The sequence below is a fragment of the Pelodiscus sinensis genome, chromosome 8 (assembly GCF_049634645.1).
Source record: "Pelodiscus sinensis isolate JC-2024 chromosome 8, ASM4963464v1, whole genome shotgun sequence".
Lineage (NCBI taxonomy): Eukaryota > Metazoa > Chordata > Testudines > Trionychidae > Pelodiscus > Pelodiscus sinensis.
This window is the reverse complement of record NC_134718.1, coordinates 62,360,447-62,385,309: the sequence shown is the minus strand read 5'-3', so window position 1 is coordinate 62,385,309 and position 24,863 is coordinate 62,360,447. Positions and strand designations below refer to the sequence as shown.

Here is a 24,863-nt window from a genome sequence, read left to right as displayed (position 1 = left end):
CAGCTACAATGGTAGTGATGGGACGAGCATCCTACCTTCAGTTGGCAGGGATGCCCGAAGACCTCCAAGACAAAGTTGAAGACTTACCATTCGACAGGGACAAATTATTCTCTGAAAAGACAGACAACATGCTGCACTCATCTAAAGATAAACGCATGACCCTCCGAACATTGAGTATGTATACCCCACCTTACAGATGACATCGTTATCCTCCCTACCAATGATGGTACGACTACTTATACGTCAGACAGCAAAGGCAACACCAACAACGGACCCTTGAGCAGCAACAGGCACGGCAAAGACCTCAGAGGCGTCGACACCAGGGATACCGTACTCAGAACCCACTGAATAATAAACAGCAGGTTTGACACCCCCGTCGAGGGTACGTAGACAGTCTCCTACATTGACAAGAGTCACCACACTCACCTGTTCCACCATCGCTTGAGGCCCTTTTACCACCTGTGGGTCACAATCACCGCAGACAAGTGGGTGTTGGAGATAGTTCAATGTGGATACTCTATACCCTTCATCGCCATACCTCCCACTTCTCTCCTCCCCCATCCCATCCCTCTTTAGGGACCCATCTCACGAGACCCTGCTATGCACCGAAGTCGACCACCTACTTTCCATGGGTGCAATAGAACCAGTCCCAGATGAGTTCAGAGGCAGGGGCTTCTATTCTCATTATTTTCTCACTCATAAGAAGTCGGGCGGTTGGCAATCTATATTAGATGTCTGGAATTTGAACAAGTTCCTATGAAAGCAATGATTCAAAATGGTGACCCTTGCTTCAATAATACCCACATTAGATCGTGACACCTGGTAGTCGCGACACCTGGTAGCTGCCCTTGACCTCCAGGACTCATATTTTCACGTGACAATACATCCAGCACACAGAAGATTCCTAAGTTCACAGTTGGTACAGACCACTTCCAATACAACAGTCGATCCTCGGCCTTTCCACCGCCCCGGGATATTCTCAAAAATCCTGGTGGGAGTAGCGGCACACCTCCTCTGAGAAGCGGTGATCATATTCCCTTACCTGGACGACTGCCTATTGAAAGGCTGTTGCCGTACCGAGATTCTCGATATGGTCCAAAACACCATGAGACCCTTCCATACCCTTGGATTACTTATCAATGAGCAAAAGTCCACTTTTCATCCTACTCAGGACCTGGAATTCATCAGTGCCCGCCTAGATGAGAACACCGCAAGAGCATACTTATCCCTCCAGAGATTCCACCCCATTCAGGAATTGATAGAAGTCACTCGAGTCAGCCCTACCATACAGATAATCATTTGTTTAAAACTCATGGGTCACATGGCGGCTACAACTTACGTGGTACGCTACACCAAACAACACTTTTGCAGCCTTCAGTATTGGCTAGCATTGGTATACAACCATACGAAACACGACCTATACAGGTCAGTGACCCCCTCCGCAATCTGTCCTCTGGTCACTCGACTAGTAGACGACCCGCACGAATCTTCTTAGCAGCGTGCCCTTCCTTGGACAGCAACCCTCACACCACATCACCACCAACACCTCCCTTCTAGGGTGGGGAGCGCAGATGGGCACCATTTCTGCCCAGGGCTGGTTGTCACCCTCTGAGACACGACTCCACATAAACCTTCTGGAACTCCAGACAATCTTCAATGCCTGCAGATACAGGCAGTGCCCGAGTTACGCGGATCCGACTTATGTCGGATCTGCACTTACGAACAGGGCTTTTCTCGCCCCGGAACTCGCGGGCGGCAGGACCACCCAGACGCGCAGTGGTCCCGCCACCACGTCCTCCGGGGTGAGAAAAGCTGCTCCGGGTGTCCCTGGTCTGCTGGGGGGGCCCCAGCAGACCAGGGACACCCCGAGCAGACCAGGGACACCCGGAGCAAAGTCGCAGAGGTGGCAGGGTCCCGCGCCTCTGCGGCTTTGCTCCGCAGCAAAGCCTTGGAGGCGCGGGACCCCGCCGCCTCTGCGGCTTTGCTCGGGATGTCCCTGGTCTGGTGGGAACCCCCCCAGCAGACCAGGGACACCCGGAGCAGCTTTTCTCGCCCCGGAGGACTTTGCTCTGCGGCTTTGCTCGGGGTGTCCCTGGTCTGCTGGGGACCCCTCCCAGCAGACCAGGACACCCCGAGCAGACCAGGGACACCCGGAGCAAAGCCGCAGAGGCGCGGGATCCCGCCGCCTCTGTGGCTTTGCTCTGGGTGTCCCTGGTCTGCTGGGGACCCCCCCCCCCCCAGCGGACCAGGGACACCCGGAGCAAAGCCTTGGAGGCGTGGGACCCCGCCGCCTCCGTGGCTTTGCTCCGGGTCTCCCTGGTCAGCTGGGGGGGGGGGCGCAGCTAGTGCACCCCCCCCCCCCAGCAGACCAGGCTTTTGTTGTGGACGCCTGGGGTAGAGCAGCTCGGGTGCTGCCGGGTTGGTCCTGGGGGGACCTACCCAGCAGCGCCCCAGCTGTTCGGTCCAGGCTCCAGATTCAGCCACGGTTGAAACTGATCAGTGGCTGATTCCAGGAAACTTGGGTGCAGAGCAACTCTGCCTTGTACTTCCTGTAGTCAGCCCCTGGTCAGTTTCAGCAACAGCAGCTGAATCTGGAGCCAGTTCCGAGTTAGGTATAAATTCAACTTAAGAACAAACCTATAGTCCCTATCTTATACGTAACCCGGGGACTGCCTGTATTTCCACAGCTATATGAGCAGTACCATGGTGAGAATCTTCACAAACAACGTCACAGCAATGTATTATGTGAACCGTCAAGGCAGAGCCCGCTCCCACTCCTGCTCCCTCTATGCGGCGGCAATCCGTTTTTGGAACTGATGTATTCGTCATGGCATCACACCTGTGGCATCTTATTTACCTTGCGCCATGAACATTGCTGCAGACTACCTCAGCAGGCACTTTGCTCCGGTTCATGAGTGGGAGTTGCATGATGGGGTCTTCCACATTCTCTTCCGATGCTGGGGCACCACACTAATAGATCTTTTTGCCACGTGTCACAACAAGAAATGCCAAAACTACTGCTCCAGAGCCGGACTCGGCCCTGGCTCCCTAGGCAATGTGTTCCTCCTCAATTGGAACAGTCCTCTACTGTATGCCTTTCCACCTACAGTTCTCATTCCCAAAGTTTTGTAGAAGTTCAACACGGACAGCACCACAGTCATATTGATAGCACTAGCATGGGCGCATCAACACTGGTTCCCCTTCCTTTGACACGTCACCATGCAGACCATATCCACTTCCAGCCCTCCTGAACCTTCTCACCCAGAATCAAGGGTCATTATGACACCCTCAAATACATATCTTACAGCTCACCGCATGGCTCCTAGTTGGCTGAATCCTTCCGAATCCCTCTGCTCTACACAGGTTAGAGATGTATTAATCCGCAGTAGAAGACCAACAACCAGAACCACTTACTTTTCAAAATGGCGTAGATTCGTCTCCTGGTGTGCCATGCAACAGCTGCTTCCTCATTCAGCTGCACACCACCTTATCCTCGACTATTTGTTGCACCTAAAACACACAGGCTTAACCTTAGCTTCTCTCAGAGTCCATCTAGCGGCAATTTCCGCTTTCAAACAACCTGTTGAAGGCTCCTCCCTCTTTGCCCATCCAATTACCAAGAGATTCATGAAAGGCCTTATGAACCTAAGCTCCCCATGCAAACCCGTTCCCCCAGTATGGAACCTAGATGTTGTACTTGGGGCTCTAACTATACCACCATTCGAGCCACTGGCTACTGTACCCTTGCAGACCTTAACTGTGAAGATGGTTGTCCTTCTCACCATTACATCAGCATGCAGGGACGGCGAGTGATCAGCACTCATGGCAACACCCCCATACACTATCTTCAATAAGAATGGGGTCGTCCTAAGGCTTCATCCAACGTTTATTCCCTAAGTATGTTCGACCTTTCATGTCAACAAACCAATTATCCTTCCATCCTTTTACCCCAAACCTCACTCTTCATCATGTGAGGCGTCTCTCCATATACTCGACATTCGTAGAACCCTTGTTTTTATATTGACCATACAAGACCCTTCAGAAAAACTGACTAATTGTGTCCCTAGCTAAGAGATCTCAGGGATAGCCAATATCATCTCAGTGCATCTCAAAACTCATAACCATGTGCATAACTGAAGCCTACGTGACCAGATGCATACCACTCCAACACAACCCTGAGCACGTTCTGTGAGAGCAATGGCAGCGTCAACAGCCTTCCTCAAGGGTGTTTCCCTCAAGGACATTTTCAGAGCAGCCACCGGGTCATCACACGACACATTTGTAAAATATTACACAATCCAACTGAGGGGCTGTCAGATACTGCAGTGGCATCAACAGTGCTCTTATTAGCAGACAAATAGGGACTCCGAGTCCCACCTTCCTGCTCATTGGGGTACTGCTGCTCAGTCACCTATGGTGGAGCACCCACGGGGACATCACTCGAAGAAGAAAGCAAAGTAACTCACCTCGGTGCAGTAACTGTTGTTCTTCAAGATGTGTGTCCCTGTGGGTGCTCCACTACCCGCCCTCCTCCCCATTTCAGAGTCTTTCTTCATTTCTGTCTTCTAGAATCTGAGGTGACCTTGAGGAACTGGCAGGGGCCGGACCATGCAACCACACAAAAGAGCCATGCATGCATGGTCTGACCAAATACTGCTAAGGAAAAGTCTCCGTTCTGTGGTTCCGGGGCGAGCCCAGCACCTACAGTGGAGCACCCATGGGGACACACATCTCAAAGAACAACAGTTAGTGCACCAACATGAGTAACTTTGCTTTACTGAGCTAGATGGACCTTTATCTCACCCATTATGGTCCTCCTTATGACTTTAATTCTGCTCCCTGGAATTTACAGTAGCACTCAAAATTATCTTCATATACATTAGTGGCACTGGAGGTATAGCTATATTAAATGGTGGACTAATAGTTTGCATTAGCTTGAAGCTAGAAGAGCTATGATTATGATATAAAGAGATCTGGGGTTTAATAGGAGGGATGTCATTGAACTGTGATGGTGATTTGAGTACATCTGTGTTTCAATTCCATATGTGTTTTCAAAGGAAAGAGATGGTTTATACATACCTTGCCATTGCAGTCTGCATCATTTCAATGCAGAAATATGTAGGAATTGACGGTAGCAGAGCATTAGAATCTTCTTGTAATGTGTATTATCAATAGGAATATTAGAGTAGTCTATGGATTTAGAAACATAAGAATGGCCATACTGGGTCAGACCAAAAGTCTGTCTAACCCAGTATCCTATCTGCCGACAGTGGCCAATGCCAGATGCCCCAGAGGGAGGGAACAGAAAGAGGTTATCATCAAGTGACCCCCCTCCCCATCATCCATTTCCAGCCTTACTTTAATTCTATTATTTCTGATTTTTGGAAGTTTGTGTTTTGCTGAAATTGACATTCTAGAAGAGCAGAAACTATCATGAGGCAATCAAAATGCTGATATTTGTTGCTATGCAATTCTTATTTATTATTTGTATTACCATAGTACTTAAGAGCCCCTAATATTGTGTTAGGTAGTATAGAAACACAGAATAAAAAAGAGATTAAAATCTAACTATAAGTGAGATGGATACAAATAGGTAAATATGGGGATACAAAAAGCAATAAGACAATATTTTTCAGCATGGCAGGCATCAGTGCATGAGCAGTTTAACTGGTGTCATATTTTTGTAGTCACATGGCAAAGTATAGTTTTGACAATCAGATATTTTATCTCTGCCATTTTATCTTCTACCAAATAGGCTGTTTTTGAAAGATCGATTTTGTCTTTGAAATCATTCCATTTTTTGCTGTCAGTAGTCTTTTGCTATTTCACAGCAAGTGGTTACGTCTAAATAAGCATATGAAATACCGTTTGTATTGTTGTTTTAGCTGTTTGCCCCATGCTTAAAGAGACAAAGTGGATGAATCTATATGTTTTGTTTGATCAACTTCAGTTGGTGAAGGAGACAAGTTTTCAAGTTTGTATTGAGCTCTTCTTTAGATCTGAGAAAGACACCTCAGAATCACAGCTGAATACAAGATGGAACAGATTCACTTTTCACCCAGCACTTAAGAATTTCATCAAATCCTTTCCTACTCAATTCCAAATGAAACCTGATCCTTCACAAACCCACCCCTTTTACGTTTCCCAAGATAGTGAAACAAGGGAATGCAGCAAGATCCATGGTATCTTCTCCTTTAGTTTAATCTTGAATTGTCTCTTGCAATATGTGTTAAATGATTATGCTTAGCAGTCAGTTCTGCTTTGTATTTAGCTGTAGCCTGTGGTGCTTAGAACTAAAGGCGCTGGGGGATGATGCTACACCCTCTTGCTTGAAGTAGTAACAAACACCAAATACATGGTATCCATAATCAGCACCCCCACTGTAAAAATTGTTCCTGTACCCAAGAGTGTGTCACTCTGAGTACTTTTTGTACCTTTTCCAGACCTGTTCTAATAAAAACTATATTCATCATTTCTGACCATAGCATTCTTATTGAAGGAATATCCGGAATAATAGAAACCTTTTCAAATCAGGGCTAACTTCCCACAAACCACCACAACATTATCCACCAGCTTTTCCACCACAGATGTTATCTCTCTCTACACCAACACCCCTCACAGTGGTGGCATCGCTTCCTGCCTCAAATATCCACAAGATAATGGACAACAGTGAGATAACAATCCCAAACACATTGTGAAACTCATCCATTTCATCCTCCCATAATAACTATATGTTCCATTGCAAATTGTTTGTTCAAACCACGGGAACAGCTATGCATACTAGAGTGGATCTCCAAGATGCCAATATCTTCAAGGGCGACCATGAGGAAGAATTTTTGGACAAATGCACCAAAAAAGAAACAAAAGAACCCAATATACTCGAGACACATTGATGATATTTTCATCCTCTGAACAGATTACCTAAACAGTTTCCTAAGTATCCTCTAAAATCTCAGGAACCAGAACCCATCATCAAAATCTTTCTGGAACACTGCTACATGAGCATTAACTTCCTGGACACCACAATCAATTTCAGCATTAGAACTCTTTAGAGACGTATATGTGAGAAACCTGTGGCTCACTACACCTGCTTTCATAGATACCCCCTCAAGCACACCAAGAAATCTGTTATCTGACCATATGACAGAATGTGCTTTGGGGGGGGGGAGTCTGAGAGACACAATTTAAAGCACTTAAAACTGCCTTCATCAAACCACAACACTCTACCAGAGAAATAGCTTGCATCATGGAATGGGCTATTCTAATACACTGAGAGAACTTGCTTCAATACAGGTGGAAAAATACTCCAACGAGACAACAGTAGTTATCATTTATTACCTCACAGTGAAATACATATGGGTTATCTTTCAGCAATTACAACTCATAATCAGCAGGGCAGGGGTGGTCAAATTCTGGCCCAGTGTTTGGATCTGGTCCACAAGGTTAGTCCCTGGTGGTCCCCCACTTTCATGTTTACCAGTGCCTCCCCAGGTATCAGAGGCTCACAGCCCTGGTTGACAGTGAATAGGGATTCACGACCAATGCAAGCAGCATCTCAGTCCCCGACACTTCCTGCCTCTCATATTGGCCACGAATCACCATTCGCTGCCAACCAGAATTGCGATTTTCTGATACCTGTGGAGTTGTAGGTGTAAACATAGCAGAGGCGGCCTGCCAGGGACTTACCCCACTGGCTGCCATTTTTATTGCCCACCCCTGCAGTAGGATTTATTCCTTAAATCTTTCTCCAAACCCCCTCTTCTGGCCTTCAAACAGCCTACCGAGCTCCCCAAGTTCATCATCAGAAGCAAACTCCCCCCAGACTAGGACCCACCAACTCAAAGTGACACCAGATCCTGCCATAAGAGACGTGAATCCTGCAGACGTACCTCCATTGTTACAATGATTAACCTCCCTCCCCCGAATTCCTTACAGTTTCCATAGGTCCTGCACATGCCTATGACAACATATGGTGTACCTCTTCCAGCGTTCTAAGTGCCACAATAACAAATATGTGGGTGAAATGAGATAGCCACTAACATCTTAAATGAACTCAAACAGAACACTGAAAACAGACAAAAACACTCCTATTATCTATTATATTATTATCCATCTATTTTCCTCAAATGATCACTCCATCTAGTTGTTTATTTAATTAGGACACACCATCACTTACCAGAAGGCAGATTCTAAGGCCTGGTCTGTACTACAAAATCATTTCAATGTTAGCTGTCTTGCATCAACCTAGTTGTGTTTGTCTACACTTAAATTTGTCCCCCACTGATGTAAGTAGCTCAACAGTATTTCTATTGAGTGATGATAAAGCAATTGCATTAGGCTTTCATCATGAAATGACATAATTGGAATTCCAAAATATTCTCTATTTTAGATTTTTAATAGTAAGAATTAGCTGCTGAATGATTTGTATCATTTAATTGTAAAAAAAGCTAATTATAGTAGCTAAATGACACGTTACATTCAAGTTCCCTGTACACTAGCATATCTCCATCATTTTCTTTCGCAAAATAATCTTACAAACAAAATATAAATTTAGGTAGCTTACCAGACAAGCATCAGTTTGTAGAGATAATCCAGGGACATACTGCCAAACAAGAACAACATCTGTTTATTCAGTAGAGCACAAAAGCCTCTCAGTGATGTTCAAGATAAAATTGTTAGTCTTGTAAGGTGATGGTAGTTGAATGCCCTTTTTTTACTGCAATCTTTTGATATAAGTTCAGCTATTGTTGTTCCTCACATATACTAGAGCATTATGTTTATATATTATTATATTTTCAGGCTTCTGAATATGACATTTGACAATAGTGAAAATGTAACTGAGGAGCAATGAAAGAAATCTCTTACAATAATGATTAAATCATTTTCAAAAGTCTTGCTAGTCAATATAAGCTGTATTTTGAGTGCCATCTTGGAAAACCAAGACCTCGGTAGCCTAAAGTACTGAATAGCTACAATGCATACTGATGAGAATGAAAGTTCACCAACTATGAAAATCAAGCCAGTGCATTACCCCATATGTTTTCTTCCTTTAATGTGCGCATAAGGGTCAAATGCAACAATGGTGCAACTCTTATTGTGTTCAGTGGGAGCTATAACTACATACATGATAAAGAATAGTGATCTGTTTTTAAAACCTATGGGCCTAAGTGACTTTCTTCTCATCACTGTACCAGGGTGGCCTGCCTGTGACAGGATCCCTGGGGTAGCCAGCCCTGTTCAATCAGCCCATCTGTGCTATAGTTAACTGCATTTTAGTTAGAGGGAGCTGGAATTATTGGGTTAGGCAGAAACCTGAAACTCTGGACATCAGAAAAGGGCTTTCTCAAATAGACTGTTCTCAGGAGGAACCAGATGGAGCAGTGTGGGCTCCTGTGGAAAGCCCTGAAGTGGGATCTGGAAGAGGGGTTGAGGTGGTGAGGAGACACCTGAGAAGGACCCTGGGACTCCGAGTTCTATTTGAGAGCTAGAGAGAGATTAAAGCTAAACCAGAAGGGGCTGGTAATGTAGTCTAGAGAGTAGGCTGTAGAGAAATCCCTAGGATGATAATTTTTTTTTGATTGTGTGAGTTTTTGTTATGTGTGAGTATATCTCAAAAAAGATATATTGACATTAGAAAAGGTTCAGAGAACGACAACTAAAATGACTAGGGGTTTGGAATGGGTCCCATATGAGGAGAGATTAAAGAGACTGAGACTTTTCATCTTGGAAAAGAGAAGATAAAGGGGGGATATGATAGAGGTATATAAAATCATGAGTGGTGTGGAGAAAGTGAATAAGGAAAAGTTATGTACTTGTTCCAATAATATAAGATCTAGGGGCCACCAAATGAAACTAATGGGCAGCAGGTTTAAAACAAATAAAAGGAAGTTCTTCTTCACACAGTGCATAGTCAATCTGTGAAACTCCTTGCCTGAGGAGGTTGTGAAGGCTAGGACTATAACAGGGTTTAAAAGAGAACTAGATAGATTCATGGAGGTGAAGTCCATAAATGGCTATTAGCCAGTATGGGTAAGGAATGGTGTCCCTAGCCTCTGTTTGTCAGAGGATGGAGATGGATGGGAGGAGAGAGATCGCTTGATCATTACCTGTTCGGTTCACTCCCTCTGGGATACCTGCCATTGGCACTGTCGGCAGACAGGGTACTGGGCATGATGGACCTTTGGTCTGACCCAGTATGGCCATTCTTATGTTCTTACGTTCTTATGACTTTTGTTATCTTAGACGGGATGTGAACTGGACATGACTTAGAAGGCTAAATTGTAGACAGAAAATGGGTCATTGCCAGGGGTACCGACAGCCTCAGTGGTTGTCTGAGCAAGGTGGGGGGTGGGTTAGCACCACACAACCAGAAGGGGGTGGGGCCTTCGATGGACGGGGCGGGGCCGGCCAGCCCTCAGCATTGCCAGGAGTGCAGTGTTCCCCCTGCCCTTAAAGCTACCTGGAGAATGCTGCCTGCCTTTGTAGCAGCGGTAGCAGCCTGGGTCCTTTTGAATCACCTGTCCCTAGGACAACTGCTCCTTCTCCCTCCTCCACTTCCCTTCCCATAGTGGGCCTAGTTATCTAGTGATTTCAGGTCCAAAGATGTGGTTAAAACCAGACGCTAGACACACAAACTTTTGCGATGCCATGCCTTAATGTCAAGGACTGTTGAGGGGGGTTACTGGAATAACTTACATAAGAAGTTTGTAGAACTCAGAACTCTCAAATCTTAATCCTGTTTCTTAACTATATTATCATCATTCTTCTCAAGGAAATCAAGTGATTATCTGGTGTGTTTTAAGGAGGAATAACTAGAAATAATGAGATGAAATTAAATGAAGAAAAACTTAGACTGAGTATTAGGGAACGTATCGTTACATTAAGGTTCATTAAGCTGGTTGAAGTTCTCTATTTGTTGATTATCTATTTCCCTGTCTATGGTTTGGTATTTTTTTCTTTAAAGAGGATGGATTGGCCAGGACTCCGTGTTTCTTTGTTGAATTTTTTGTTTTGTTTTCTCAATTGTGCCATAATTTGGTTTCCGCTTCCTTAACAGTAATCCAACAAAGAACTTTAGATTGTTATTTGAATACATGTGCTTCTAAGGTTTACAGTTGGTCCTGAAATTATTTCTATCTCACCACTATATAAATTGATTCTTAATAAAAGTTTGATGGTTATAGGTTCATTTCAATCTAGTAAGGGGTTGTGTCACCACCTGTCCTGTAATCCTAGGTCAGGGATGGACAATAATTTTTGATGGGGCACCACGCCAAGATTTTGGGAAGTGGTCAAGGGCCATACTTTTCTATGGAAGGAGTGTGGGGTCTTAGATGAAGGTTGGGTTGAGAAAGGAGCTTAGAGTAAGGGACTGGGGTGCAGGAGAGGGTGTGGGGTCTGGGAGGGAGTTTGGATGAAGGAGGGGGTTGTGACCTGGGGCAAGAGATTTGGATGCAGCATCTGTGAGGCTGTAGTGGTTCAGGAGACGATTCTGACCTGACAAGGGGTGAAGAATCTGGGAGGGAGTTAGGGTGCGGGGGGAGGGGGGGGCTTCTGAAGGTTGACTCTGGTTGGAAGGCACTTATCTAAGCAGCTCCTGGTCAGCAGCTAAGCAAGATCCTCAGGCCAGATTCCCAGCCTGCCAGTTGACGCATGATAACTTATGCAACACCTTTAGATACAAAATACAGCAACAGTGAGTAGGGGAAGCGATTGTGTCTGATCCAGTAAGAGTTATGTTGTAGTGCACTCTGGGCCAAAATCAAACAATACAGTGCTGATTTATTTTGCATTAGAGTGCTTGTCTATGAATGCTCCTTTGGAAGTAACAAAACTGATATTTATTTCATAATCAATTTTGATGCAAATGTGAAATCTTTATTTCCTAATCTATAGAGAATGATAAATATTTATTGTTCAGTTGTCTGTTTATTGAGCCATGAGCATATAAAAATGGCTTTGTGACTATACAGTACATTATAACCTTTTGATATGATATTTTTAAACTTTATTTCACAGAATCAAATAAATATATATTTTAAAAATTCTTTTAACAGATTGTTGTACGTTTCTGGGTGAAACGTGTATTAATTTTCAGTCTGCTCTTCCATAGATTTGCAGAATATCTCATTTTAACACAAATGGAAACCTGGGGCCAATATGGGAAGTGGAAGATTTTCACCATCATTTTCTTTGTCTTTTCTCCACTCACCACTCCACCACCCTCTGAATAATTCAGAAGCCTTCTACAATGAAAGGTGTTAAGGGCAAGTTGTATGCTTTAATCCAGCATTGATACTGCTTGTTCTTCTCATCTCACTAAAGCAGACTATCAAATATAGTCCCAACAATTATAAAGCAGTAGGCTTGCTTGTACCGAGTATGGGGTTGGCCTCTTAAACAATACATATTTTTATTAATTTTAAAAAAACTGAGTTAAATTACAATCTTTCTTTTGGTGTGTGAAGTTTGGTGAGGTTACATATTTTATTGGACTAACTTCTGTTGATGAAAGAGACAAGTTTTTGAGTTTACATAGAGCTCTTCTTCAGGTCTGGGAAGCTTTCTCTAAGTATCAGTGCTAAATAACATGTGTGAACACATTGTTTAGCCCTGTTTAAGCTTAAAAAATTGTGTCTCTGATCAACAGAAGTTGGTGCTATAAAAGATATTACTTTACCCACTTTGTCTTTCTAATATTGTGGGACCAACATGCTAACAACAAACAACATACTATCTTCCTTTTAAAATTCATTAACCCTTTTCTAGAAGCATATAATTTCCCTATTTTGTATAGTGTATTCTTAAAATGTGTATTTTTAAATGATGACTACAAATAGTACGATTAAATAGCTTTACATATGAAGACAAACGTTTTAGCTTAAATATATTTAGAATTTGGCTGTTTGTTGCTGTCAGTCTTCATACAAGGCCTTTTATAATCTGAGATTAAACAAGGAATATGAGTCTTTTAAAAACCCAAAACTCAAAAGATGATGTTTTGAATTGATATATATGATGGAAAATATATTAAATGTAGAGCTGTTAATTAATCACAGTTTATTCATGCATTTAACACAAAAATTAATTGCACTTAAAAATAATCACGATTAATCACAGATTCAATTGTATTGTTAAACAATAGGATACCAATTGAAATTTAAATATTATGCATGTTTTCCACATTTTCAAATATATTGATTTTAATTAAAATAGAACACAAAGTTTGCATTGCTCACTTTATATTATTTTTATTACAAGTGTTTGCACTGTAAAAATAAACAAAAGAAATAGTATTTTTAATTCACATCATGGAAATACTGAAGTGTGATCTCTTTACTGTGAAAGTGCAGTTTACAACTATAGACTTCTTTTGTTACATAAGTGCACTCAGAACCAAAACTGTGTCCCCAAGTCCATTCAGTCCTACATCTTGTTCTGTCAATCACTAAGGCTGTGTCCAGACTCAGGGGTTTTTTCGGGAAAAGTAGCCTTTTTCCGAAAAAACTTCCCCTGCGTCCAGACTCAAGCCGCGTTCTTTCGAAATTAAATCAAAAGAACACGGCTTTTCTTTCGATGGCGGTAAACCTCATTTCACGAGGAAGAACGCCTTCTTTCGAAAGTTCCTCTTTCGAAAGAAGGCGTTCTTCAATGTAAATAGGGGTTCTTCGAAAGAGAGCATCCAGACTCACTGAATGCTTTCTTTCGAAAAAGCAAGCTGCTTTTTCGAAAGTTCAACGTGCAGTCTAGAGGCTCTCTTTCGAAAGAGGCTCTTTTGAAAGTATCCTCTTTCGAAAGAGGCTTGCAGTCTAGACATAGCCTAAGATAAGTAAGTTAGATTACATTTTCACAGCAGCCTGCCGACAGGGAGAGAGAAGGAAGCAGTTCGCTCAAAGCCCAGCAATGCAAAGAGGACTGGGACTCCCAGATGCTGCCGATGCTACAGCAGCGGTGGCTGGAGCACAGGCCTCTTTAAATTGCCGCTGGAGCATCCACCATACACTCCAGGCAGTGCTAACAGCTGGACGGTGGGCGAACCCCACACTCTCAGTGGTGCTGAGGGCTGCCTTGGGGATGGTGTAGTGCACTGAGAGTGGTGCTCAAGGCTGGCTGCCCTGGCCTTACCCTTTCTGAGAACAGGATGCATCCCTCCCACACACCTTGCTCGGGCACATGGATGCTGTCAGTGCCCCTGCATTTGCAAGAGATAATGCTGCCTGCTTCTTATTTACAATGTCACCTGAAAATAATAACAGGTGTTTACATGGTATTTTTCTAACCAGCACTGCAAGATAAATATGCCAGATACACTACATATTCATATGCCCCATCATGCTTCAGCCAGCATTTCAAAGGACATGCTTCTATGCTGATGATGCTCATTAAAAAGAAAGTGTTGGTTAGATTTTGTATGTTTTCAGAAGTCTTAAAAAAACAACACTCTGATGAGAAAACTGTAGAACCTTGAACCACCAAAAAAATGCTGGCTACGGGTCTGTCTACACGACAAAGTTAGTTCGAACTAACGGACGTTAGTTCGAACTAACTTTAATAGGCGCTATACTAGCGCTCCGCTAGTTCGAATTTGAATCGAACTAGCGGAGCGCTTAGTTTGAACTAGGTAAACCTCATTTTACGAGGATTAAGCCTAGTTCGAACTAGCTAGTTCGAATTAAGGGGTGTTTGGCCCCTTAATTCGAACTAGTGGGAGGCTAGCCCTTCCCCAGGTTTCCCTGGTGGCCACTCTGGCCAACACCAGGGAAACTCTATGCCCCCCTCCCGGCCCCGGACCCCTTAAAGGGGCACGGGCTGGCTACGGTGCCCGTGCCAGGTGCAAGCCTGCCAGCACCCAGCCAGCAGACCCTGCACCTGGCACGGCACAGAGCCACCCACCCGATGTCCCCCAGCCCACACCCTCTTCCCAGGACCAGGCTGGTGGCTCCCGGGAGCTTGCCCTGGACCGCAAGAGGCGGGCACCTTCCTGGGCTAGTGCGGACATCGTGGACCTCGTCCATGATCTCCGCACTAGGCACAGGAAAGTGGCCGTCTAGGGCAGGAGAGCTGCCAGCCTGGCCACCCAAGAGCAGGTGTGCATGAAAATCAAGGGGGTCCACTGAGACCCCCGACCCTGAGCCCTGAGCTTACAATGGCCGTCCTGGGTCAGACCAAAGGTCCATCTAGCCCAGTAGCCTGTCTGCCGATAGCGGCCAACCCTAGGGACCCTGGAGGGGATGGACCGAAGACAGTGACCAAGCCATTTGTCTTGTGCCATCCCTCTCCAGCCTTCCACAAACTTTGGGCAGGGACACCACTCCTACCCCCTGGCTAAGACTACTCCATGGACCTAACCTCCATGACTTGATCTCACTTCCCTTTAAACTCTGTTCTAGTTGTAGCCTTCACAGCCTCCTGCAGCAAGGAGTTCCACAGGTTAACTATTTGCTTTGTCAAGAACAACAACTTTCTCTTACTAGTTTCAAGCCTGCTACCCATTCCTTTCCTTTGGTGTCCTCTAGTCCTTCTTTATGGGAACTCAGGAAGAACTTTTCTGAATGCACCCTCTCCACCCAACCCCTGCTTTTAGAGACCTCTATCCTGTCCCCCCTCCGTCTCCTCTTTTCTAAGCTGAACAGTCCCAGTCTCTGTAGCCTTTCTTCATCTGGGACCTGTTCCCAACCCCTGATCATGTTAGTTGCCCTCCCCTCTCCCAGCCTTTCTCTTCCCCTCTCCCACCTCCTTTTCCCAGTCTCCCCCAGTTTTGTTCAATAAAGACAGAGTCAATGTTGGAAGAAACGTTATCTTTATTTTGTACATCAATAAGAAGGGGGGCTAGGGAAGGGTAAGTGGAAGGAGGTGAGGGAGGAATGGGGTACGAGCCCCCGATGGGGAGGACTGGGCTGGCTCTGCGGGCTTCTGGGGGTGGAAGCTCTCCTGCAGCCCCCCGATTACCCCCTCTCCCCAGATGGCAGCCTGCAGCAAGTGCAGCCGGGCTGATGGCCGAGTGGTGTGATGTGCCCAGTGTGGGTACTCCGGGCACTCCAAGCCAGAACTTCTTTGCAAGCGGGGCACCCCTTAGAACTGTGTGTCCAGGGTGGGGGTCGGGACCCTTTAAGCGCAGCCCGCGGCTAGCCTGAGACAGCATCTCCATGCTCTAAGTCCTCCTCTTATGCCCTGCCGGCACTGCTTCCGGCCATCCTTAAGCCCTGTTCAGAGTCCACTCAATGTGGACTTGCTAGTTCGAATTAGCAAAACGCTAATTCGAACTAGTTTTTAGTTCTAGATGCGTTAGTTCGAATTAGCTTAGTTCGAATTAACTAATTCGAACTAAGTTAGTTCGAACTAACTTTGTAGTGTAGACGTACCCCATAATAGTGCCATGTGAATGCCTTTTTTCACATTCAGGTGACACTGTAAACTAGAAGCAGGCAGAATTATCTCCTTAAAACACTGTTTGAGTGATTGGCTGAACAAGATGTAGGACTGTGTGGACCTGCAGGCTCTAAAGTTTTACATTGTATTGTTTTACAAAGCAGTTTTTTATATAATCCTACATTTGTTAATTCTGTTTTGTATTCTGTGTTCATACACTTTGTATACTTTGTTGTAATTGAAACCAATATATTAAAAACTGCAGAAAACATCCAAAAATATTTAGTAAATTGTAATTGTTATTCTGTTTAATAGTGTGATTAATCATGATTAATATTTTTAATCACTTGACAGCTCTAATTAAAATATTAGAAAACTGGCAGGGTTTGATCTCTCTAAAGTGTTTTGATTTTTTTTCTGGACTTCCATTCTGTGTACAGTAATGAACTACTGAAGTGTTGCCAGCTCTCCTGATTTTGTCACAAGTAACATAATTCTGCCTGGGGCTAGGCCAGTCTCATGATGATCTGAGAAACTCCAGCCCACTAGCAAATTTGAGCCCTCTGGTTGGCTTTCTGCCCAGCTTGCCCATCTTCTGGATCAGAATAAGCAATTAGAGCTGCCACAGCTAAACTGTTATATGGAATTGTTCCCCTTCCATATCCACAACTTGAAGTAATTGTCACAGGAGAGACAGGGTTTGGAGGGATCTAAAGAACCCAGAAACTCAGGGCCGATCTGCTCCCTTCTCCCTACTCTGAGCAACAGGGACAGGACACTGTATTATCTCCTTCTTCCCTCGTCCTCTCTGTAGAACCTGACCCTGGAAGGGGTGAGACACTGACCCTCCACAGTAAAAAAGAAAGAGAGTGGGGACTCTCCTGAAACCAACCAGGCATGGGAGAAGGGTTCTAGGAAGAGTAGAGGTGAATTGGGGATGAATGGTGGAGGCAGGAATGAAGGGGGCTGTAATGATGAAGATGAATGTTGAACTGATTGGATGGAGGAAAAATAAATTGCTAAGGTGGGTACAATCTGTGGGACTGAGCACTTCTTCTGTAGGGGCCAAATTAATCTTATTCAATAAATTGGGAGAGAGTACAACACTGATTCTCTCTCTCTCTCTCTCGCTCTCTCTCTCTCTGTCTCTCAGGATGGCTTGGGAGATCAAAAATTAAATGACAAAAGACAATCACTATGTAGTCCTTAAAAAATCCATGATTTTTTGTTTTGAGTCATGAGCTTTTATCTATAAATGGGGTCTGACTCATTTTTTTAATTCCTGAAGTTGTCAATGAGGCAGTGCTATTGTTACATATCTTGTTACACATTTATCATTGAAAATTGAAAATGACATCTCTCAAATTTTGAATAGTAAATCTATAAGCTCACGATACCATCTACATATTTTGTTAGTCTTTAAGGTGCTACTAGACTATTCGTTGTTTTTTAAGTTTTTCCTATAAAGTAAATATTGGACAAAAAGTATCTCTTGGCAGATAGTGGAAAACTAATCTAATTCTTTGTATGCATTAAATGAAACATACCACTTAGCAATTATTATTGTAATATAAAACATCTCCAACATGTAGTTATGGTTTGTCCATATGTCTGCTTTCATTATTCTGATCATTTTATTTTCTGTGTGTTGGCTGAAATCATTAGAGACTTTAATGTTTTACTTTCATAGACATTGAAGGTGGCTGCATGTACTACAATTTTTTATTTAAGCTTGCTTAAAGAGTTTTCCCTCAGGCAACTATGATCAAAAGCACTTTGTGCTTGCAGTTATCAATAACCGGGGCAGCTGCTATTTGAATCATTGCCTCAAGTCACATAGGAAATCTCTACCTTTAGAGGCATTGGGAATTCCTCATCACTTTAGACACTATGTATGCACAGTACAATATAGTTATTAGCATCTGCATGTCATTGAGCCAATGCATATAACTATGGTTCAGTATTATGGTGAAAGTTCTTTGTGCTTTTCAATTTTTCCACGCTTGTTTGTGCTAATAAACTAGCTTTGGTGGATAAAATGAACAATGAGGCTCAGGAGTTAATGAGTCTAGAGGAGCATCTGTTAAAAGGACCTTCATTACCATATATTTCTAGGGAAATGAGAACATAAGGCAAGACAGAAGCTGATGAAGAGCCTGTTTGGCTTAAGCAAATGAATAATGTGGTCCAGGATGTAGAATGAGCGCATTTTGTGTTTTGGGAGGGGGTTTTGGTTTTTTTTGGAAACTAATAAACATTTCATTGTTTTGGTGCTTAACACCAAATGTTAATCTGCTGTTATCTCCAGCAGCTCTGTCCTTTCATGCCAGTGTAGATTATTCATCCTGGCAGCATATGCCTTTTCCTTCACTCTTCTTGAAAAACCAAAATATATGGTTTATTCAGAGTGTTGAAAATACCTGCTCCTGTATTTACAATGAAAAATGTTTATATATCACAATTACTTAAATCAAACTTTATTCCATCTAGTAGAGTTCAGTGAATGAGGAGAGAAATACAACATTCTGTTTCTTCAGGGGGTAGCTGAGTTAGTCTGTACAGAAAAAAAAAACAAATAGTCTGGTAGCACTTTATAGACTAACAAAACATGTAGATGGTATCATGACCTTTAGTAGGCACAGCCCACTTCTTCAGATGACCAGAGTTTTTTGTTTGTTTGTTTTTTACTTCAAGTTTCTTCGCAGAGACCATCTTTTTATATATCATTTTCCCCTTTATAACTTTGGTATTCAATATTACATTTTGAATAACTTGTTCTATACATACAAAACAAGCTTTTGTTTCAGGCATTCTGATAAGAAAAATAATTGAAACAGAACTTCCTCCAGGCTGAAAAATTTAAGTATATTTTAAAATTGATCATTTAGGGCCAGATTTCCCAGTCATTCATTGAGTACCGGTTCACACAGCAAATAATAAAAGACAAACTGGAATGATGTATCTTCAAGATACACTGTTTAGAAACGCTGTTTAGAATGAAGTGGTAGTAGGCACTTCATATTCTCATTGAAGCCAGTTCCCCTTTATAAACCTGATTGACTTAAACCCCTTGGCTGTGTCTAGACTGCATCCCTTTTCCGTAAAAGGGATGCAAATTAGACACATCGCAATTGCAAATGAAGCGGGGATTTAAATTCCCCCCGCTTCATTTGCATAAACATGTCTGCCGCTTTTTTCTGGCTCGGAGCTTTGCCGGAAAAAAGCGCCAGTCTAGACATGGATCTTTCGGAAAATAAAGCCTTTTCCGAAAGATTCCTTATTCCTTATTTTAAGAGGACTAAGAGATCCTTCGGAAAAGGCTTTATTTTCCGAAAGATCCCCATCTAGACTGGCGCTGTTTTCCGGCAAAGCTCTGAGCCGGAAAAAACCGGCAGCCATGTTTATGCAAATGAAGCGGGGGGGATTTAAATCCCCACTTCATTTGCAATTGTGATGTGTCTAATTTGCATCCCTTTTACGGAAAAGGGATGCAGTCACCCCCTACCCCCCCTGCACTCACATGTTGCCCAGGGGCCTGCAGGGGCTGTCGGCTCCACTGTGAGGGACATTGGTGTATGGTCAAAGAGAGGGTTGTAAAAACAAATGTTTATAAACTAACCATTGTCTGACTCCAACCATTGGACAGATTTGGGAGATTGCAGAGAAGGGGAAAACGTGTCAGGACAGTCTGGTAAAGGTATGGAAATAGGGGCATGGAGAAAGTTGGGCAGGGGACCTGAGAGAGGCGCAGACTTGGGGTGCATATGAAGGGCAGGCTTAGAGTCATGCTTCCTGATCTTCCAATGTCTTGGTTTCTGAAAGAATTAGTCAGAGAAGAGGTTTTCAGGATAGTAGGGTGACATACAGGATGTTTATGCAAAGGCTTTAATGACACTTCCAGGGGAAAGTGAAAGTACATCAAGTTTGCTATTTGGATAAAAGTCTTCCTCCCCTGTTACCCACCCATCCACTCCCTTGGTATTTTTAGTAGATAAATCTCTTCTGACTGATTCCACCTTTGGGTCATGAAGAATCTTAGCTTACATGTGCATTCTGCTGAAGCCTAGCTGAGTTCCTTACCTTCTTAGTAATTTTTATCTTTAGGGTCTCTTGCTTTTATCTTAATAAGTTAGTGCAGCATATCTTGGTTCAGCATTTGTCATTTCAGTTGCATCTGGTGGGGCCAAACAAGCTAACTGGTTGTAAACTGGAGTTGGGGAAGTTATGAATGAAATTATATGATATGGCTGTCTGCAACAGAGGAAGAGTGGACTTGGTGACCTAGGAGGTCCCTTCCTTTCTGTTTCCTATGTTCCTATTTCAAGTTTGGTTTAAGAGCTGGATACATTTCATACCAAGAGAAGCACTAAATTTACTTTTACAGGTCTATGCTCAGACAATTAATGTGATAAAATTCCAGTCCAATTATTCCTTGATATTTCTCCGTAGAATCTGATCTATTGCCCATGGTGGCTGTATCACAGCACACTGTGAATTTTCTTTCACCTACAAGTAATTACTAAACCTTATGTAATTTTAAAACTGTTTTAGGAGTGTTTAAACAATGACTGCAGCCTTTGTAAGAAAAACGTCAATTTTTATACATGATCCAGTTCTATCCTCTTTAGGTTTTTGAAATTCAATAATTTTTTTAGTTTTTAAAAATAGTATACATTCCTTTATTTGCCTACATTACATTTCCTAATCAGGAAAATTCCTGTGTAAGCAACTTATTACCTACTGAAGTTTATCTTAAGAGTATAAGGTTAGTAGGCTTTAAGAAACATTGCTATTCAGTTACCCAGAAATCACAATGTTACCTTGCTGTACTGATTTGGCATTTAAACCTAAGAACCAGTTTTTAAAATAATTCAGCAGTTTTAAGAGTTTTGACAATGCTCCCTTCATTTCCTATTTCTTTGCAATAATTCTAGTTTCCTTGAACTTGTAAATTATTCATTTGAGAATCTGATTAGTGCCTTATAAAATAATTCAAGTCTACTACTTTCTGTTCATTTAAATAGTGGTGATTGCTTGTAACTTAGCCATTTCATTATAATAAACATAACTGGTCTATGCCTATTGTTAAGTCCCTGCACTTTAGTCTCAAATGTCTATCCCTATATTATCATTGTTTTCAAGAGATAAAATAGGTTTAAAATGTCAAAATATGGAGTCTTGTGACAATATATTTTAGCTGATCGTGTTCTCAATAAGATAGAAAATTATTTATGTATGAGTAGATTATCTCTAAATTCAAGAAATACTCTTTAGAAACAGCAGATAAAAATCTTATGGAGAAAGTGTTTCTAAGAGCTAGGCTACGTTTGCCATGACACTGATCCTTTGCTGTCACCTAAAGGATGTGTATTTTCACTCTTAATGTAAAGAAATAATATTCTTGCTTCGCTAATCCTTCTAATTTTCCTTGAATCTGAATCTGCACTAATCATATATTTGACATACTTCATGCAAAAAAACCCCTATTTTATTTTTTTCATTGTATTTAAATACAATCTGCTGGATATTTTTTTTCTTTAAGGCTACATCTGCAGTTGGAGCTAAGGTGCAATTCCTAGCTCCAGCTCTCATCAGGCTAGCATACTAAAATAGTAATTTAGCTATTGTACTACAGGCAGCAGTGAGCTGAAGCACAGGCTAGCCACCCCAAGTACAACCCACCCAGACTCTGTGGGGATGACTCACGCTCACCCTTCTTAGTGGGAACTGAGTACCTATCAGTACAGAGGTTGTCACAGTCACTGGAATGAGAACTCTCTCCAGTACCCTTCATGCAGCTGGAGAATGGTCTGAAGTAAATAGGATGCAATTCAATAAGAACAAATGCAAAGTTCCCTTACAAAGGAACTATGAGCCACACACACAGAAAATGGGAAAGAACAGCCTAAAAGATTTCTACAAGAAGAAGGGAGAAAAAATATTTTTCTTAACCTCTCAGGATAGGACAAGAAGCAATGGGCTTAAATTGTAGCAAGGGACGTTTAGGTTGGACAATAGCAAAAACTCCTAATTGTCAGAGTGGTTAATCACTGGAATAAATTTCCCAGGAAGATTGTGGCATCTCTATCATTGAAGATATTTAACAGCTGGTTAGACAAACAACTGTCAGTGATGATCTAGATCAGTGGTCCCCAACCTTTCGAGGTTGTCGGGCGCCAGGGGGCGTGGCCGTTTGCCCGCTGGGCGCCAGGGGGCATGGCCGTTCGCTTGCCGGGCGCCAGGGGGCGGGGACATTTCTATATAGCTACATGCCCGGGGCCGGCGCTCCCCCCGCCATGCGCCGCGCACCCGGGGCCGGCGCTCCCCCTGCCATGCGCCGCGCGCCTGGGGCCGGCGCTCCCCCCGCCATGCGCCGCGCGCCCGGGGCCGGCACTCCCCCCGCCAGCGCTGCGCGCCCGGGGCCGGCACTCCCCCCGCCAGTGCCGCGCGCCCGGGGCCGGCGGTCCCCCCGCCATGCGCCCGGTGCCAGGCCAGCCCCGAGCACCTGGTGGGCGCTCGGAAATTGGGACCACGGATCTAGATGGTGTTTGGTTCTACCATGAGTGCAGGGCACTGGACTTGATGACCTCTTGAGGTTCCTTCCAGTTCTAGGATTCTATATGATCACAAGAACGTGGAATGCATAAAACATTTATTGTGAGGTACACAATGCTTGTTTATTTATTAGTATCTTGGGCTATCATGCAGTCTGACTGCCACTGTATCAGTAACTTTAGTCTGTAAATATTGTGGCCCTGGTTCTGATCTTCTTTGCACAAGTTTTCCATATTAAATATGTTAATCTTGATTTACACAGGTCTAATTGAGATGAGAATTGGGCCCATTCTTTCCATAGATCCACAGTTACTCTTCCTCTGTCCACAATTGTCCTGCTTTTTATAGATAATTGTTCATTTCACCTTTTGGGGTGTGTCTACACAGCAGGGCTTAACTCAAAATTAGCTGTGCAAATTGAGCTACATCCATTGCCTAGCTTCTTTTGAAATAGCTTATTTCGAAATTGGGAGCGTCTACACAGCACTTATTTCCAAATAGAACACTCTTCCTCCGACTTCCTTTACTCCTCTTAGAATGAGGGTTATAGGAGTCAGAGTAAAAAGTCCTCCAGATTGATAGTATTTCGACAATATTTCAAAATAACTGCCTGCTGTGTAGACTCGGACTAAGTTATTTCAAAATAACCCTAGTTATTTTGAAATAATGTTGCAATGTAGATGTACCCTTAGCTGTTGTCAAGCAGTTCTTTAACTGTATGGCACTACAATTATGAATCTATGGGGACAGTCTACGTAGAGAGTTTCATTGCTAAATATATAGAGAAAAAATGGTCCATTGGTTAGTGGGTTGGCTTGAGACACAGACTCTATTCTCTGTCCTGATGCAGACTTTGTCTGACCTGGGGCAAGACATTTAGTTTTTCTGTGCCACAGTTCTTCATCTTAACAATCTCTTGTCCCTTTTCATTTGTTTCCCAGATCAAATATGGCTTCCTTAGTCTTAATGTGGGATTCATCAACATCCAGACCCATTCCTCTCAGCCAGAGTTCCTCTGGACTTTTTGTAGTAGAGTCAGTTACTAGCTAATGTCCTGCTCAGAGATAGGGTTTAAACCATCATTCTGACTTTGGTATGGTCCATATAAGCCAGCAAATGGAGTATTGTATTCAGTTCAGTTATACAACTGACGTTTGATCCTTTATCTGCTACTACTCCAAGTACCCACTATCCTTTATAGCTATACACACAAATTATTTTAGTTTCTGTAAGTACAAGAACTGATTAAAAACTGAAAGGAAAGGATTTCTCGAATGTATATGAAAACACAGTCATTTTACCATCCCCACAAGAGGCAAATTCTGATGTACCAGCCTTTATTTTCTGTGCTGTTGTAGCAGCTGTGGTCTTGCTAATAACATGTGGGATGCTAGTGGGAGGCAGAATCCCCACTGGGATCTCTCTCCTTTAAGGACTTTCCTGCAGCTAGAGCTCAGAATTTTAAAACCAAAATTACAAACAGGAGCGCAGAGGTAATCAGAAAAGAACAAGACTGAGCAGTAACTTGCAGAATTAATTGCAGAACAACACATGCACTGTGCTGGGCTGCCTTCAAGAGTCTTGAACCTTGAATAAATGTTTTACAGGGTAATATTGCAGGCAAAGATTGTCATATATATGAATGTATATCCCAGGTAGGTTCCTCTGTATTGTAGGTGTTAGATTTTAAATGGTGTATACGTAAGCAGATTTTACTCCTCCAGGAGTATTATACTTATATTTGCTATTGGACATGCCTAGGGAAAACATGACCTGCTTGACTAATATTTTTATATAGGAAAGAGTCCTACATTTCATATTATTAGTTGTAGAAGCACACCTTTGGACATAAATCAACACTTGAAGTTCCTGTTCCTCTTACTTTGTTTCTGAACACCTTCTTTGGCTTTACTCTCCATGTGCTGTTTTGATTTACCTTG

The 24,863-nt window shown here is 43.1% G+C and overlaps 1 protein-coding gene across 11 annotated transcripts in view; it reads left to right on the top strand.

Moving 5' to 3' along the window:
* Positions 1 to 24,863, top strand: part of ATRNL1 (attractin like 1) — a 1,022,331-nt gene that overhangs the window by 761,045 nt on the left and 236,423 nt on the right. The window contains exon 27 of one of the 11 annotated variants that reach the window (XM_075935412.1): positions 12,113 to 12,367. The exons of the other annotated variants lie outside the window; for them this stretch is intronic. Within the exon in view, the coding sequence (XP_075791527.1) occupies positions 12,113 to 12,229 (117 nt within the window). The 3' untranslated portion in view covers positions 12,230 to 12,367. Of the gene's footprint in view, positions 1 to 12,112; positions 12,368 to 24,863 lie in introns of those variants that run through there. 11 annotated transcript variants of the gene reach the window in all.